General features: G+C 40.0%; 1 protein-coding gene across 1 annotated transcript in view; it reads right to left on the bottom strand.

Annotated features, from left to right (window-relative positions):
• LOC139657313 (CUB and sushi domain-containing protein 3-like) overlaps positions 1-14,076 on the bottom strand; it is a 117,988-nt gene that overhangs the window by 84,685 nt on the left and 19,227 nt on the right. The window contains exons 5-10 of the mRNA XM_071535104.1: positions 12,006-12,188; positions 9,670-9,996; positions 7,242-7,436; positions 5,017-5,155; positions 3,617-3,804; positions 3,122-3,310 (exon numbers count right to left, since the gene is read on the bottom strand). Of these exons, the coding sequence (XP_071391205.1) occupies positions 3,122-3,310; positions 3,617-3,804; positions 5,017-5,155; positions 7,242-7,436; positions 9,670-9,996; positions 12,006-12,188 (1,221 nt within the window). The remainder of the gene's footprint in view (positions 1-3,121; positions 3,311-3,616; positions 3,805-5,016; positions 5,156-7,241; positions 7,437-9,669; positions 9,997-12,005; positions 12,189-14,076) is intronic.

Raw genomic sequence — 14,076 nt, 5'->3', positions numbered from 1 at the left:
ACTATTGCACTTTTGGACTTTTCAGTGTTGCTAGGTGGTCCATTTTACTCACTCCAGTTGGTCGGTTTGAACTTTTAAAGTCTGTAACTTTCTCTTACAGTTAAACTATAAAGCCCGCGAACACTGACAAGTCCAAAAGTACAAGTAAAGTACATGGGTGGCGGAGCAGCTGGGTGGTGTAGTGATGATTAGGGAGAATGTCCTTCAGCCTGAAAGCCCTGCTGAAGTGTCCTTGAGCAAAACACTGTATCCTACTAGCTGCAGGGGCGCTGTGCTGACCTCTGACCTCCCTGAGGAGGGGAGCGAGTGACACAACGGATTTCTCCTTGGGACGATCAGTAGAGAATCTCAGGAAAGCACTCAAGTATTTGTGTTTAGTTACTTTCCATACCAGAGTATAGCTATCCAGACTACAACCTGTACAGACCGTGTTCAAAGTGTTCAAACCACAACAGAAAGTGCATCAATATCTTCAGACTCAACCACCATGGTTTTTACAACATCAGAACCCCCAAAAACAAGAGTGAGCTGTGGGAATATTTCTAAACTACACCTAAAAACACACAAACGCACACACACAAACCACAAACACATAGGCGAGTTATTCACATACACTGTCAAACACACACTCACACACACACACACACTCACACACACACACAGCTATTAATTATTAAGACCACCAGTTTTCTGCCAGGAAGCGCATAATGCTGAATGCTGATCTGTGTAGGAAATTTGAAAGGCTGCACTCATTTACGTCTCTATCTCTGTCTCTCTCTGTGTCTTTTAGATCTGTCTCTCTCTCTCTCTTTTAGATCTGTCTCTCTCTATCTCTGTCTTTTAGATCTGTCTCTCTCTCTGTCTTTTAGATCTCTCTCTCTCTCTCTCTGTCTTTTAGATCTGTCTCTCTCTCTGTCTTTTAGATCTGTCTCTCTCTGTCTTTCTGCCTATTTTCTTTACTTCACTCTCTGTCACGACATCTTCCTCTCCTTTCTCACTCTGTCTTTTTCTGTCTCTCTCTGGATGAGGTGATGTTGGGTGATTCAGTTAAAACATCGCTCTTTGGACCTTAAAATTGGTGGAAAATGTAATTCAGATTATGTTTTTATTAAATGATAAAAACAAAACAAGTGCCTGGCTTACAGAAAACCCGATTTGTTGTTGTCCTCCTTTAATTCTACACCACCACATATACAATATGGTACAAAATCTTGTAAATAGGAAATAGTTTCTGTTTGGCAGACATGCTCATCTTGTCATTATTTGTATAACAACAGTACTTCTACACTAGCAAAAACAGTCATATAAAAAACAGATTAAAGCAACTGTTTCATAAGTGAAAGTATAAATTAGTATGTAACAAACTATGAATTTAAAATAACCTGGATGCAGCCCAATGAATTGCTCATTTTTTATTTCCACTCACATTTGCTTGTCAACAACATGACCATTTGAATTGTACAACTTTTCAAGGGACTGGCACGTCTGTCTCTGGCGCCGTTTTCCCTGAATTCACCGTCTACTACACTGTCAATCATCAGCCTCGCCCATTCCTTACCAATCACAGCAGCAACGAGTTGCTATACTTGCATGGGTACATATAAACACGGCCTAATGGCATGCAGCCCTCAGATTCCAGGCAGAGCGCTTGTATACTGCTCAGAGGAAACCACTGCCAGTCCCGGGAACTGTGAAATTCAAATGTGGTTAACAAGCGGGTGAGCCAACGAGCCGAACCAAACAAGCCGCCGCAGAACTGACGCATCCCTGCTTCCTCCCTGCTTCCTCCCTGTCTGTCTTTTCTGCACAACCCCGCAACCCCATCTCCCCTCCTGCCCCATCATGTGCTGATTGGAAAGAGAGAGAGAGAGGGAGAGAGAGAAGGTGACATGCCCCCCTCCATCCCCTCACCTACCCCTGCGACCCCCCCCCTCCGCCCCTCGCTCCTTGATTTGAGAGAGGAGAGGGGAGATGACAGCTAACACAGGCCCTCGACAACCTTACCTCAGACCTTGCTGTGTTTATGGTTCACACAGGAGAGGAGGTGACAGGAGGCACATGGGTAAAAGCACTGCACACACATACAGGCGCAAACACACACATACACACACACACACACACACACACACACACACACACATCTCTAATCTTCTCTTCAAATCACCCCCTATCAGCTACAGCAGCCTTCACTGAAAATTGCCCCCCTAGTGTGTGTGTGTGTGTGTGTGTGTGTGACTCAACCAGTGGTTTTGTCTCAGAACAGCATGTTCTATGTGACTCAGAATGATAGAGGGATGGTGGGCTCCACCGCTCATCCTTTTCACACACCAGAGCTTCTCTCCGTCTTGTACATTGGATAAGATCCATGTTGAATTTATAGTTCTATGCTACATATTCATCGTGGACTTTTTTTTTTGCCTGAAATTCATCATTCAATAGCTCTAAAACATTTTCAATCCAGTCTGTGAAAGTGGTAACAATTTGTCGACTATGGACTTCTATTACTTCTATGATTTGAAAGGCACCATGATTTCTTTATGCTATTAATCATCTTGTAAGAATGAATATCATTCTAAACAGTGGATATTTAATTTTGTATATTTAACTCTTCAGATGAAGAGTAGTAGGTACAGTCTACTGTGCATAGTATGTTTTAAATCGGCCTTGTAGCTTGTATGCCAGTCAGTGTCAGCTGTCAGTATGTGCTGGAAAACTTGCATGTTGCATGTTGGCAATTTGTCTCTGCACCAGTGCCAAGAAATATTCAGGTACATTTATAGTAATTGCCAATTAAAGTGATAATGGTATAGGTGTAAATAATAACTAAAAAGACCATTAACATTAGATATTTATGATCACATGTATGGTTAGGGATGACTCTACTAGATGCTGCATGGCTAGGAATGCTAATATAATTTTGTGGGTCAGGTTAGGGTGAGGTAGCGGCATATATTATTTTAATAGGGTTAGGGTCTTAAATCAAGTCTTGTTTTGACGTTAGGGGTGGGGTTAATTTTGTAAGATTATAGGGTTAAGGTTATTCTGAATATGTTAAATAATTTAAGATACCATCACAAGGATGACTATACCAATGCTAAATTTATCATTTGATGGTATTCACCGTCACATGTCGGTAAAGGATGGCTCCACCAGTGGTTCTTCTCACAGACTAGCGGTTCCTCATGGCTGAGTCTGTAGCCAGAATCACAGCCAAATGACACCGTGGATCCGATGGAGAAATCCTGGCCATACCGAATACCGTTGACTGGGATGCCAGGGTCCAGGCAGGAGTAGCTGTCCACTGTAACGCCTGAAAAGAAAGAAAATGGGGTTAGATGTCTAATGATATGTACAAACCAAGTGCAACCATTTCGATTTGCGTTGCTTCAAAAGTCAAAAAGTCAAAAGTCATCGCAATTTATTGGGTGTGTTTTTTAAGGACAAGCAGCAGAACAAACTCTCAGTTTGTTTAACATTAATCTTAAACTTTTTCAACTTTCCCACCTATCCCATCATGCCATGTGCACACGTTAATTTGCTTTGAATGAATCAGCGTTGACTCCATGAGTGCATGTACATGTATGAATATGTATAAAAATATTTGTTTCCAACTTACTTTCATATAATATCTTGAAGCCAGCGTTTGATCGGCTGTTGTCAGTGGTAAACAGCAGATACAGGAAGTTGCTGCTGCTGAACAGGAACTGGGGCACCTGGGTTCCGTTGAAGGAGCCAATCAGAGGAGACAGGAGGTTGGGCCCATCATGGAGCTCGAGGAAGTCATAACCCAACTCTGTCTGGAACCTGGAAGGCAACAATATAGGAATTCATGATTTTGATGATCATTCATCAATCACTGATATATAATTGTATTTCAAAATCTTATATTCTATATTATTCTATTATTCTATTATAATCTAAATAAAACAGCTACTTGAAATTCAGTCAAGTTTCTCAAAAGCACAAATCATTCTATTCGCAACACATAACTATTTTACAAGCAGCGGTCTTATGATGAGTCATAACTTTAATAGTAACCCATAATGTGTTTTAATGTCATGCTGGCAATCATTTTGTCACAGTAGCTGTCATTTTTTTTTCAAACAGTGGAATTCTTCTTTTGGAATAAAACTCTTCATCTCATTTTAAAATAGGTATTAAATAAGGCAACACACAAACTAGTAAAAGTTAAGGGTTATGATTTTCAGAAAATGTTGGCAATGTTGTGGAGTTCTTGGCATTCATATCCCAACACTGGCATGATAAGCTGCTGACCAGGCAACATGCACATACTGCTGTTGTTGCAGAAAAAAATACCCCCAAAAACATGCAACTGCAATTTTGGTGTTTTTCTTTTTGGACTTGAATTGAGAGTTCACAAGGTCATTTAAGGGTTGAATCTGTTGGCCCTTTGGCCCGTAAAACCTGGTAAAAACCCATTGTATCGTTTTGAAATTGCATGAGTGTCAATGGGGAGATAAGCATCATTTTCTTCAGTCCTGAAAATCGTACGTTTTGGAGATAGGTGTTTTTTTTCCCACAACAATGATCGGTTAACATGCTACAGAGAGACAGGGTGGGAAGTTTAAGGCTCGGTCTTAAATTATTTTCAAGCCTTGTAAAGTTTGTTGAGCCAGTATTGTTAAATGCACTTTACAATGAAATAAAGTTGAAACAGAGACCCTTGAACCTATGAACAGTGATTTTAAAGGATCCTCCAAGTTCTGTCTTCTATCACCAATTAACAGCTCAGGGAATCTAATAGTCAGGCCAGCCATGATATAATCCAGCCTACCTGATCAATATATAACTCCCACAATTAATTATATAGACTAAGACATCTAACTGATCCAGTTTCTTTTTTTCCATTCTTAACAAACCTTCATAAACTTTAAGCCTTAAATCTTAGCTTGTCAAAAGTAACTGTTGGTGATTTTGATGAATCATCAAGGTTCTGCCCATTCAGAGCTATGAGAGCCTTTGTAATAACCAGAATCAAAGAATTATGCCACCCACCTGTCAAATGTGATTTTGATGGACCGTCCAGGTTCTGCTTCAATCACCCATTCACAGCTGAGAGAATCTTTATAGTAACCAGGCCAACCAGGGGACAAAATCACTCCACTAGGGGCCGAATAGTGGCCTCCACATGGGGCTGGAGAGGGAGAGGGAATGAGAGAGGGAGGGAAGAAACAGACGACAAAAGTGAATGAGAAGGATGAGAGATGAGTTTGATATCAGTTGATCTGCCAAAAAACAGAAGGTTGAGACCAAGTCAAAATCAAGACCAGAGCAAACTGAGTCCTATTCAAGACCAAGACCAAAACAGACTCTGTACATGTCTTTCTAAATGTAAAAATAATGATTAGGGAGTTTCTTCAGAATGAACAGAGATGTTGGTCTATCAGCAAATCCACTCGGTATATCCTTTAACATCCAACTAGTGAATGCATAGAAATTGACAACTCAATACACAGAAGTTTGAGTTACATACACAGGTTGAAATTGTTTGTAGTGCATTACCCATTTTTTACATTTTTAGATAGGCAGGAAAAAGTCAAGTCTACATCCAATATTGGCTGAGACCAACACATAGCCAATTCAAAATAAGCACGAAACTGACTAGTCCAAGACGTTGAAAAAGTGTTCTGAGACTGGACTAAAGACTCAGACTGGACTCAAGGACAGCAGACTGCCAAGTTTTAGTATTTTAGCAAAGGATGGTAAGTCGATTCTACTAGCGACTGGCCTGTAGAGAGTGTAGAGAGGCAGCTTGTCTGCAGCTTGTATATACAGCTAAGTTGTCTTTGGTTGCAAAGATAGTAAACTGGCTGGTGAGAGTCTGAATTTAATTTAAAAAGTTCCATGCTCTGCTTTCACAGTTCAACAATGGTACGACATGGTTTCACAGTTCCAAACTGGCATCAAGCCAACCGTTCCTTGTGAACAAGCACACCATTTTACAGTAATGTCTTTCACTTTATGATCTTGAGTCTGGGCCACTTGCTTTAATTTGATTACTGTAAGTAAAAGCACAACTTAAAAGCATAAATAAAGCATAAATAAAGTCGGAGATGTACAGCATTTCCATTGTGGTCCTCGTGATGTAAAGATGGAAAGGCAGGCTAGGCAAAATACAATTTACTTAAAAAAAATCAAGCACAGTCGTAATCATAACACATCAACACAAGTGATTATTTATGACATGATGCCAGGTGTTATCACAAGAGCACACTATGCAGGAGCCATTCTTTTCAACTCTTCTTTTAAAATTGATCTTGTTTAGTGTAACTTAGTGTCTGAAGTCAATTTGTTCCAGTCTATAGCTCCTGAGTACAAGTAAGTGGATTTTCCAACCAAGTAGTTAAATATAGGCACACATTAGCTACAATGGATCTGGGGCTATAAGACGCCCTACAGCACAATTCAACGTGACTTTTCCTTTATCAAAGGGAAAAATCTTTAGCATCATTATCGGCAGTAGCTATACTAGCAGTATCTTGTGTTAATTGTATCTGGTGTAGGAGTTATAGCTAAAGCAATTAGAGAGTAATATTAGTTATTTTCTTTCCCACTATGGTTGATAGCTCAAATCTACATGACCTTTTCTCTGTACTGTGTTGCTATTTAAGGTGTTGATTAGCTTCTGCAGCAATGCCACCACCACAAAGTCATACCCATTTATTTTACTTGGGTAACAAAGTGATTCTGATCTGATTCTATCCAGCTGACTGATGACAGTGTTATAGTGGCAGTGGATATTAGCTGCTATAGTTGTAGTCAAAGTCAGAGTGATGATAATAATTTAGCTTCTCTTCTAGGTTAATGGGAATACTTCACATGACTTTTGAAGGAGGTACGTGGCCACAGCTCAGTTTTATAAGGATATATACCGCTATAGTAATTACATCTCATTATATCTTCCCGATTCATATACAATGTTATTACCTTCACATTTACATTAATAGGGCACCTCCACATGACTTTTCCCATGTCAAGCTGGCATCAAATGGTTTCACATTCTTAAATAGTGTTATGCTAGTAGTAGCTCTATTTGTTCGTTAGTAGCTGTGGCAGCAGTGCAATAGTTCCTTCCTTTGGTTAATAAGCCATCTCCACATCTCTTTTCCTCCGGCTGACAGGAGATAATTTCCACCCCCTGGGTCTTTATGCTATATGAATGATAATATATTGGGTGACGTATATCAACCCGAGTTAATAATAATTTAATCAGTATTTACCTTCGCATTTAGGGATGGGCCCACTCCACATGACTTTTCCTTTTTCTAGCTGACAGGAGATGGTCTCGGCTCCTTGGGTTTTGATGAAACCGTCCTCGCAGACCACAGATATGGAGCTGCCGAGCTGGAAACTGTCTCCAAAACGGCGGGCGTTGATGGGAATGCCAGGGTCTGGACACTCATTATGGCCAAATGCTGGGAAAAAAATACAGGGAGACACAGATGTTATGAGGAAGATAGTGGAAACCAGGCACTCGCAGAGAGAGGCAGACACATAAAAGAGAAATGTTATAAGGGGATATGAGACGTATACTTTAAGGGCACTCACAGGCTACAGTTACACTTGTAATTTCGATGTGATTTTTGAGATCTAATCATATAGATCTATGACACCACATCTTTTGAGCGTTCTCACTTGGCCCGGGAATGTCTGTTACCTGTCTCCTGTGGCTACTATATCTCCCTGCTGTGCCTTGCTATCTCTTTGCTCATATGCTCACTGCTCATTCTGTATGTGCATTGCGCCTGGATTGGATCTAAACGATGTAAACTTCTGATTAAAATGCATGCAAGCCTGCCTGCTTCAGGGTGTGGCCTGGCTCATCGGATTATAAGGACAGTAAAATCCAATTTGGGAATGAGCAGATCTGCCAGTCTGGTGTGATCAGATAGAAATGTGTTGCTATATCCACAAAGAAACTCAGATAGACACAGATGAGTGACGTTATGAAGGGAAATCGGAGATCTACTGCAAGAGAACTTATGGACAGACACATATAAGAGACATGAGTGATGTTATGCTCACTCACTGTGGCCAAAGGCTGTCAAAAGAGACAGAGAGACGCACACAGACACACACACAGACACACAGACACACACACACACACACACACACACACACACACACACCAGTCCCCCCTTAAGGCCAAAACAATGATGGATTTGTCTGACATTTACTGATGTGTCCTTTACCTAACATTAACAACACATTTAGAAACTCTGTGAGTGTGTGTGTGTGTGTGTGCGCATTTGTTTATGTGTCCAACGGACTAAAGAGAAATCCATTAAGGTTTAAAGAGCATTAATGTCATGATGATTATTAATTCAAACCTAACAGAAGCCATACATAATGTAGAGAAGCGTGAAAACACTACACCATAATCTGCAGTTGTCTACACAGCTGCCAACCAGAAAACTCAGTGAACTCTGAATTATTGGTATTATCTATATAAATGGGCAAACCACAGACGTATGAAAATCTGTATATGTACAGCCATCCTAGTGCAAAATGTATTTAATTTATTACAGTATTATTAAAAATAATAATTTATTTCAGCAAGAAACTTTTTTTTTGTTCAAAATCATTTAATCAAAATTCATTTAATCTATTTTTTATTAATTTATTTTATATTCCTCATTACCTTTTTTACTTTTTGTTCTGCAACCTACACCTCTATTCTTAGCTGCTGTAACGACCCAATTTCCCCTCTGGGATCAATACAGTTCATCTCATCCAGAGCGACTTGTTGTGTTTTTGAAGCCTCCAGTCTGATCACTGCCTGTTAGTGTATTCAAAGAGCTTCATTCTAAAATCAGACCTCCACCATTTCAAAAATTAAATAAATAAATAAATAAATAAATAAAATCACAGTTACTGATACAAAGTGACTGCTGGCATGAAAGCAAAGCAGGTTATAAGCAACTGTTTACCAGCATTCTTAAGACCTTTGCTTACAAACTTGTTTTATTTCAAAGTTAGAATAAACTTTTTTTTTTATTGTTTTTTTTTTTTCCAATATTGACTGATGAATTTTAGACAGCAAAATCTTTTTCCAATATGGGTGAATATGGTGTTTTAGAATGAAACCCCTCATTTGCACCTGACGTCTCATATAAGCAATAGAGGTCTGGGCTTGAATCATGCATAAAATATGGCGAAAAGTCATATACAGTATATGAGAAGTGCTGCGTTATGACTGCTGCAAAATGGATTCAGAGGGGAGCCGTAGCTTCAAAAGAGAACAAAGCCTCTGAGTTTTCTGCATTATTCTGTAGCATAAGAAAACAAACATGACTATAAATAATAGTTCTTTCTCCTGTCGGGAGCGTGTGTTGAACTTCAATTTGTCAGAGAAATTGTTCAAATCCTAGCCATATATTATCAGTATACTGTATTAAGGTGTTGAGTATACATAATGTAGGTGTGTAAATCATATAAAAGCCTCCAGTGTATTAACTCTATTTTTTCAACAGAAAACATCTCGATATGAGCAGTACACTTTTGGAAATGTATGGATTATTCCTGACTAGAATGGCCATAATTAGGGATTTTACCCATCAAATATCTATAGTGTTAATAGTCTTTCTGCAGATAAAATGTTCCCCAAAATCCTTTCACTTTCAGCACCTAGATAGATAAACAACATACTGCTATAAGTGATGTTAAATCCCCTTCCCGACATGGAGTGATCGGCTTGAAACTCCAGCCTCAGCGTGTTGGTATTGGACGTCAGATGGGACGGACTCTCGGCTCCGGAGAACCGCCCGATGACCACGGCGTCATTTGTCTCGCCATCTTTCACCGTTAGGGAGTCGTAGGGTGCCTCTAGGTCAAAGTCATTAAACGCCAAGTGGATTCTGGAGCCCGGGTCTGATTGGATGAGCCAGACGCAGTTCATGTTGTTCCCATAACCTTCTGGGTAATCTGGGGAGAGGACGGTTCCTGAGGGTGCTGTGAAGTTGGACATACAGGGGACTGGGGCGAGAGTAGAAATAGAGAAAGGCAGACACAGAGGCAGAAAGACAGACAGACAGACAGACAGAGAGAAAGAGAGAGAGAGAGAGAGAGAGAGAGAGAGAGAGAGAGAGAGAGAGATAGACAGATAGATAGATAGATAGATAGAGGGAATTAGAGAGAGAGAGACAGACAGAAAAAGAAAAGGAGATTCAGAGAGGAGAGGGGAGAGAAGGGGAAGAGGGAGATTTTCGGTTAAATATTCATCTCCATAGCATCATCGGTCATCAGCCCCTCCAGGCCATAATAATCTCTGTACCGTCTCCATGGCGACAGGTCAGACTGAATGATGTCAACATCAGAGCAGAGCAGATGCCATGATTTTTATTTTAATTTATTTTATTCATCGTAATTGCATCCTCTATGGCCATATCCCTCGGAAAATCACCTATGAATTTGAAACCCACAAAGTTGGTCTCCCATTCATTATGAATGGAGCAACTCATAGAATAGATTAGATCATTGAGTTGATTGGTTTCTAACATTGTGTGAGAGTTGTTCATGAAACTCATACCACTGTCTCAGATCATAGGAAGGGCTTGTGTTCTTGTTTGGGGCCATCTTCCCTTTGAAACCCACATATGTAATTGCAGTAAGACACTCTGCTGAAACAGTGACTATGATTACCCGCATGGAGAATTTCATGCTTAATCTAGTTACTCAAATAACCTGGTTTTGGGTCGACACAACCGCTTAGGAGAAACCTGGTTACAATGTCACAGTACTACTTCGATATTACTGTACAAGGGTTACTGTGACATGATAATATCAAACTCCTTTCACATCCAGTTTTGGCCACAAAAGTTTCTGCACAAACTCACACAGAATGATCATTACATTTTAATGTCAAGAAGAAAGCATGGCAGTGAGCAGTAGTAGCTGTTGCTACTAGGATCATCATTTCTTTCCCCTGTATTACAAGTAACTACCATTGCTCAATCAAACAGGGCAAACCGTTCTAAGGGCGGGACACCACAGCTGAACAAGAATATTTTATGAATTGGTTTATTCATATTAACAGGATATCAAAGGCTCATGTAAACAGCTAAACCTGAATAAGACCTTAACACCTAAACAACAAAAGCCTGATAAATAGGCTATTCCATGTGCGGCGTGAAGACCCGAGGAATGCTGACATAAGGATTAAATCAGTATTCATGAGTGTGCCAGGTAGCTGTTACGAAACTCTTGTTCTGGCATTATGAATGAGTTTATGTAGAGCGTCAGTGAAAAGAAACACAAGATTTGTGTTGTACCGAGCTGCACTCAATGACGTGCTGGAAATAATGATTTTTAAGAGCTTGGCTTTTCGATACGAGAGTTTAAGGGAACACATGGTCACACAAGAGTTTGGTGAGCTTGTCCTCCATAATGAATGACCTTAATTCCTAAGAAATTTAGATGAACAAGGTTCTGCAAATTCTAGGCTATTAAAGACTCCGGTGAAGTAGTTACAGACTCAATTTTCAATGTGTGCATGTCTAGTTTGCGGCCATTTAAATCTATCACTCCTAGCTGCACTAAATGAATACACACTGACGCTGACAATTCAATTAAAACACAATTTTCCAGACTTTGATGATTTGAGCAGTTGCCTCTGCCTAATAATTATTTTCTAAAACTTACAGACAGAGATGAGGATGTTGGCTGACCTTTGGTTGTCTATTATAATATAATATTAGGTTATTTGTTAGTAATAAATACATTTTAATACTTTCATGCACAGAGGCACTATTGGCCCTAGTTGGTGATTATAGGATAATATTAGATGATGTATTAGTAATACATTTAGATAATATTCAGACCAGATGTTGGGCCATAAACATCTGGTGATTATAGTATTAGTATTAATATTAGCTGATTATAAATGATAGATATAATTTAATAGATGAGATGTTGCCTGACCATTCGTTGGTGATTGTAGTATGATATTAGCTGATTATGAGTAATACATCTTTTTTAATACTTACATATGCATATGGGGATGTTTGCCGACCACTGGTTGTTGTCTTGACAGGAAATAGTTTTCTCTCCAATCAGCTCGAAGCCAAACTGACACTCAAACCTCAGGATTCCTCCATTGGAAAAGCTGTCGCCTTCTCTTATTCCATAGAGAGGGGTTCCAGGGTCGCCACAGCTCTCTTTGTCTATTTCTGTAAAGACACAACATCATACAGAGACATTATCATCTGTGCAGACCTGGCCCAGTGACCCATTATAACCTTAATCCTAGCAAGATAACCCTAACTAAAGAAAACCCATTTTTTCCATATGATGAGTCACGGCAGCTTTTTCAATCTCTGAACAAATAAAGGATGAACATATTGTTAACTATAGTATTATATGTAAAATGTAAGGGATAATAGTCCGACTAAGCCTTACTGTCACTAACATTGTTTCAATGTAATCATTGAACATTAATTTTGACAGTATGTTAACCAATTCATTATTCCAAAAACAGATTCAACATTATTTCCACCAACCAATGTCTGCTGATGTGTGATCGCACATACGGTGTGGAAAGGAACCTTAAACCAAGTACAGAGAACTGATGTCGGTCTCCTTGAGAGAATAACCATCCAGCATTTGTATTCTAGGTGTCCATTTACACAGTAAGTCTAATGAAACTGATTGACACCTCTCCTGCCAATCAGAATCAAATATTCTCCTCAGCCATCATACACAAAAGAAACTGCAGAATCTCTGACATAACTGTATGTTCACACAAGAAGTGAGGCGAAATTGCGTCTCGTTTTACTTGAGTTTGATCACTTGAGACAATAATACAATGTAGATTGCTTGAAACTATACTTAAGCATTATATTTTTTTATTCAGTCATACTTGCATTAATATCCTTATGAGCCAGGCTTGGCAGCTGACTCATCCGCAGCGTCTTGTGGGGAATCTAGCTTTTAAAAACTTCTTTGCAGACTTCACTGGTGAGTGTTATTGGTCACAAATACCCAATGGTCATTTTTCCTGCTCTAAATACCAGGTTGTGCTACAGTGAGCTCATCATCCATTTTGGAAAGAAATTTACATCAGACTGGATAGTCCCGCTTGAAGCTCATTGGCTTTCGCTTTAGATGAATTTCTCGAACGCCTCTCTGCATCAGTTCACGCAGCCCAGAGCAGATTTGCATCCATCTCATTCTGTTCACCACTGGCTTTGCAAGCATTTGTGCCGCCTCTGAAGTTTTTTTTCACATTCGGTCTGAACGTCGGGTAAGAGCCATCTCTGATTCCATATGAGGGTGCTACTGTGTCACCATAATTCTCTTTACAATTTTCTATACGGTATCTCTGAAAATATATCTTCTCTTTCTCCTCTGCCCTCCACTCTTCCTCTTCTCTCCACTCTTTTCCTTTCATCTCCTCTCTTTCCCTCTCCTTTCCTCTCCTCTCTCTCCTCTATTTTCGGTATTATTTACAGGAGTGGCCCATGGCAGGAAGCAAAGGTGTGTGGTATGTGTGTGTGTTTCACTATGTGTGTGTGTGTGTGTGTGTGTGTGTGTGTTTTGTGTGTGTGTGTGTGTGTGCTTGTGCGCGTGAGTGTGTGTGCGCGTTTGTGATGTATTGCATTAATTTCCATCATGACATCGTCTTTATGAGACCCACAGACTCAACCAATCACAGCCTGCCTAACACACACACACACACACACACACACACACACACACACACACACACACACACACACACACACACACACACACACACACACACACACACACACAAACACACACACACCTAGCAGAAGAATGGAGAACAAATTGCTTTGGAGAGCGAACAGGCGAACTGTCGGAACATTCCTATACTACTCTTCACACACACATATACACACATTAATACATGCACCCACCACACCCACCACACACACATACACACACACACACACACACTCATACAATGTGAAACCCACATTTAAACACATAACACCACACACACTACACACAAACACATAGACACAGACAGACACACACATCCACACTCTCTCTCTCTCTCCCAGCCCCACACATACTTCTCTCTCTCTCTCTCTC

This window comes from Centroberyx affinis, unplaced genomic scaffold (assembly GCF_046629955.1).
Source record: "Centroberyx affinis isolate AG114_WGS23_722 - 3 ecotype Tasmania unplaced genomic scaffold, CSIRO-AGI_Caff_v1 ptg002666l_1, whole genome shotgun sequence".
NCBI classification, from domain to species: Eukaryota; Metazoa; Chordata; class Actinopteri; order Beryciformes; family Berycidae; genus Centroberyx; species Centroberyx affinis.
The sequence above is the reverse complement of the archived record's forward strand: the minus strand, read 5'-3'. Positions and strand labels throughout refer to the sequence as shown.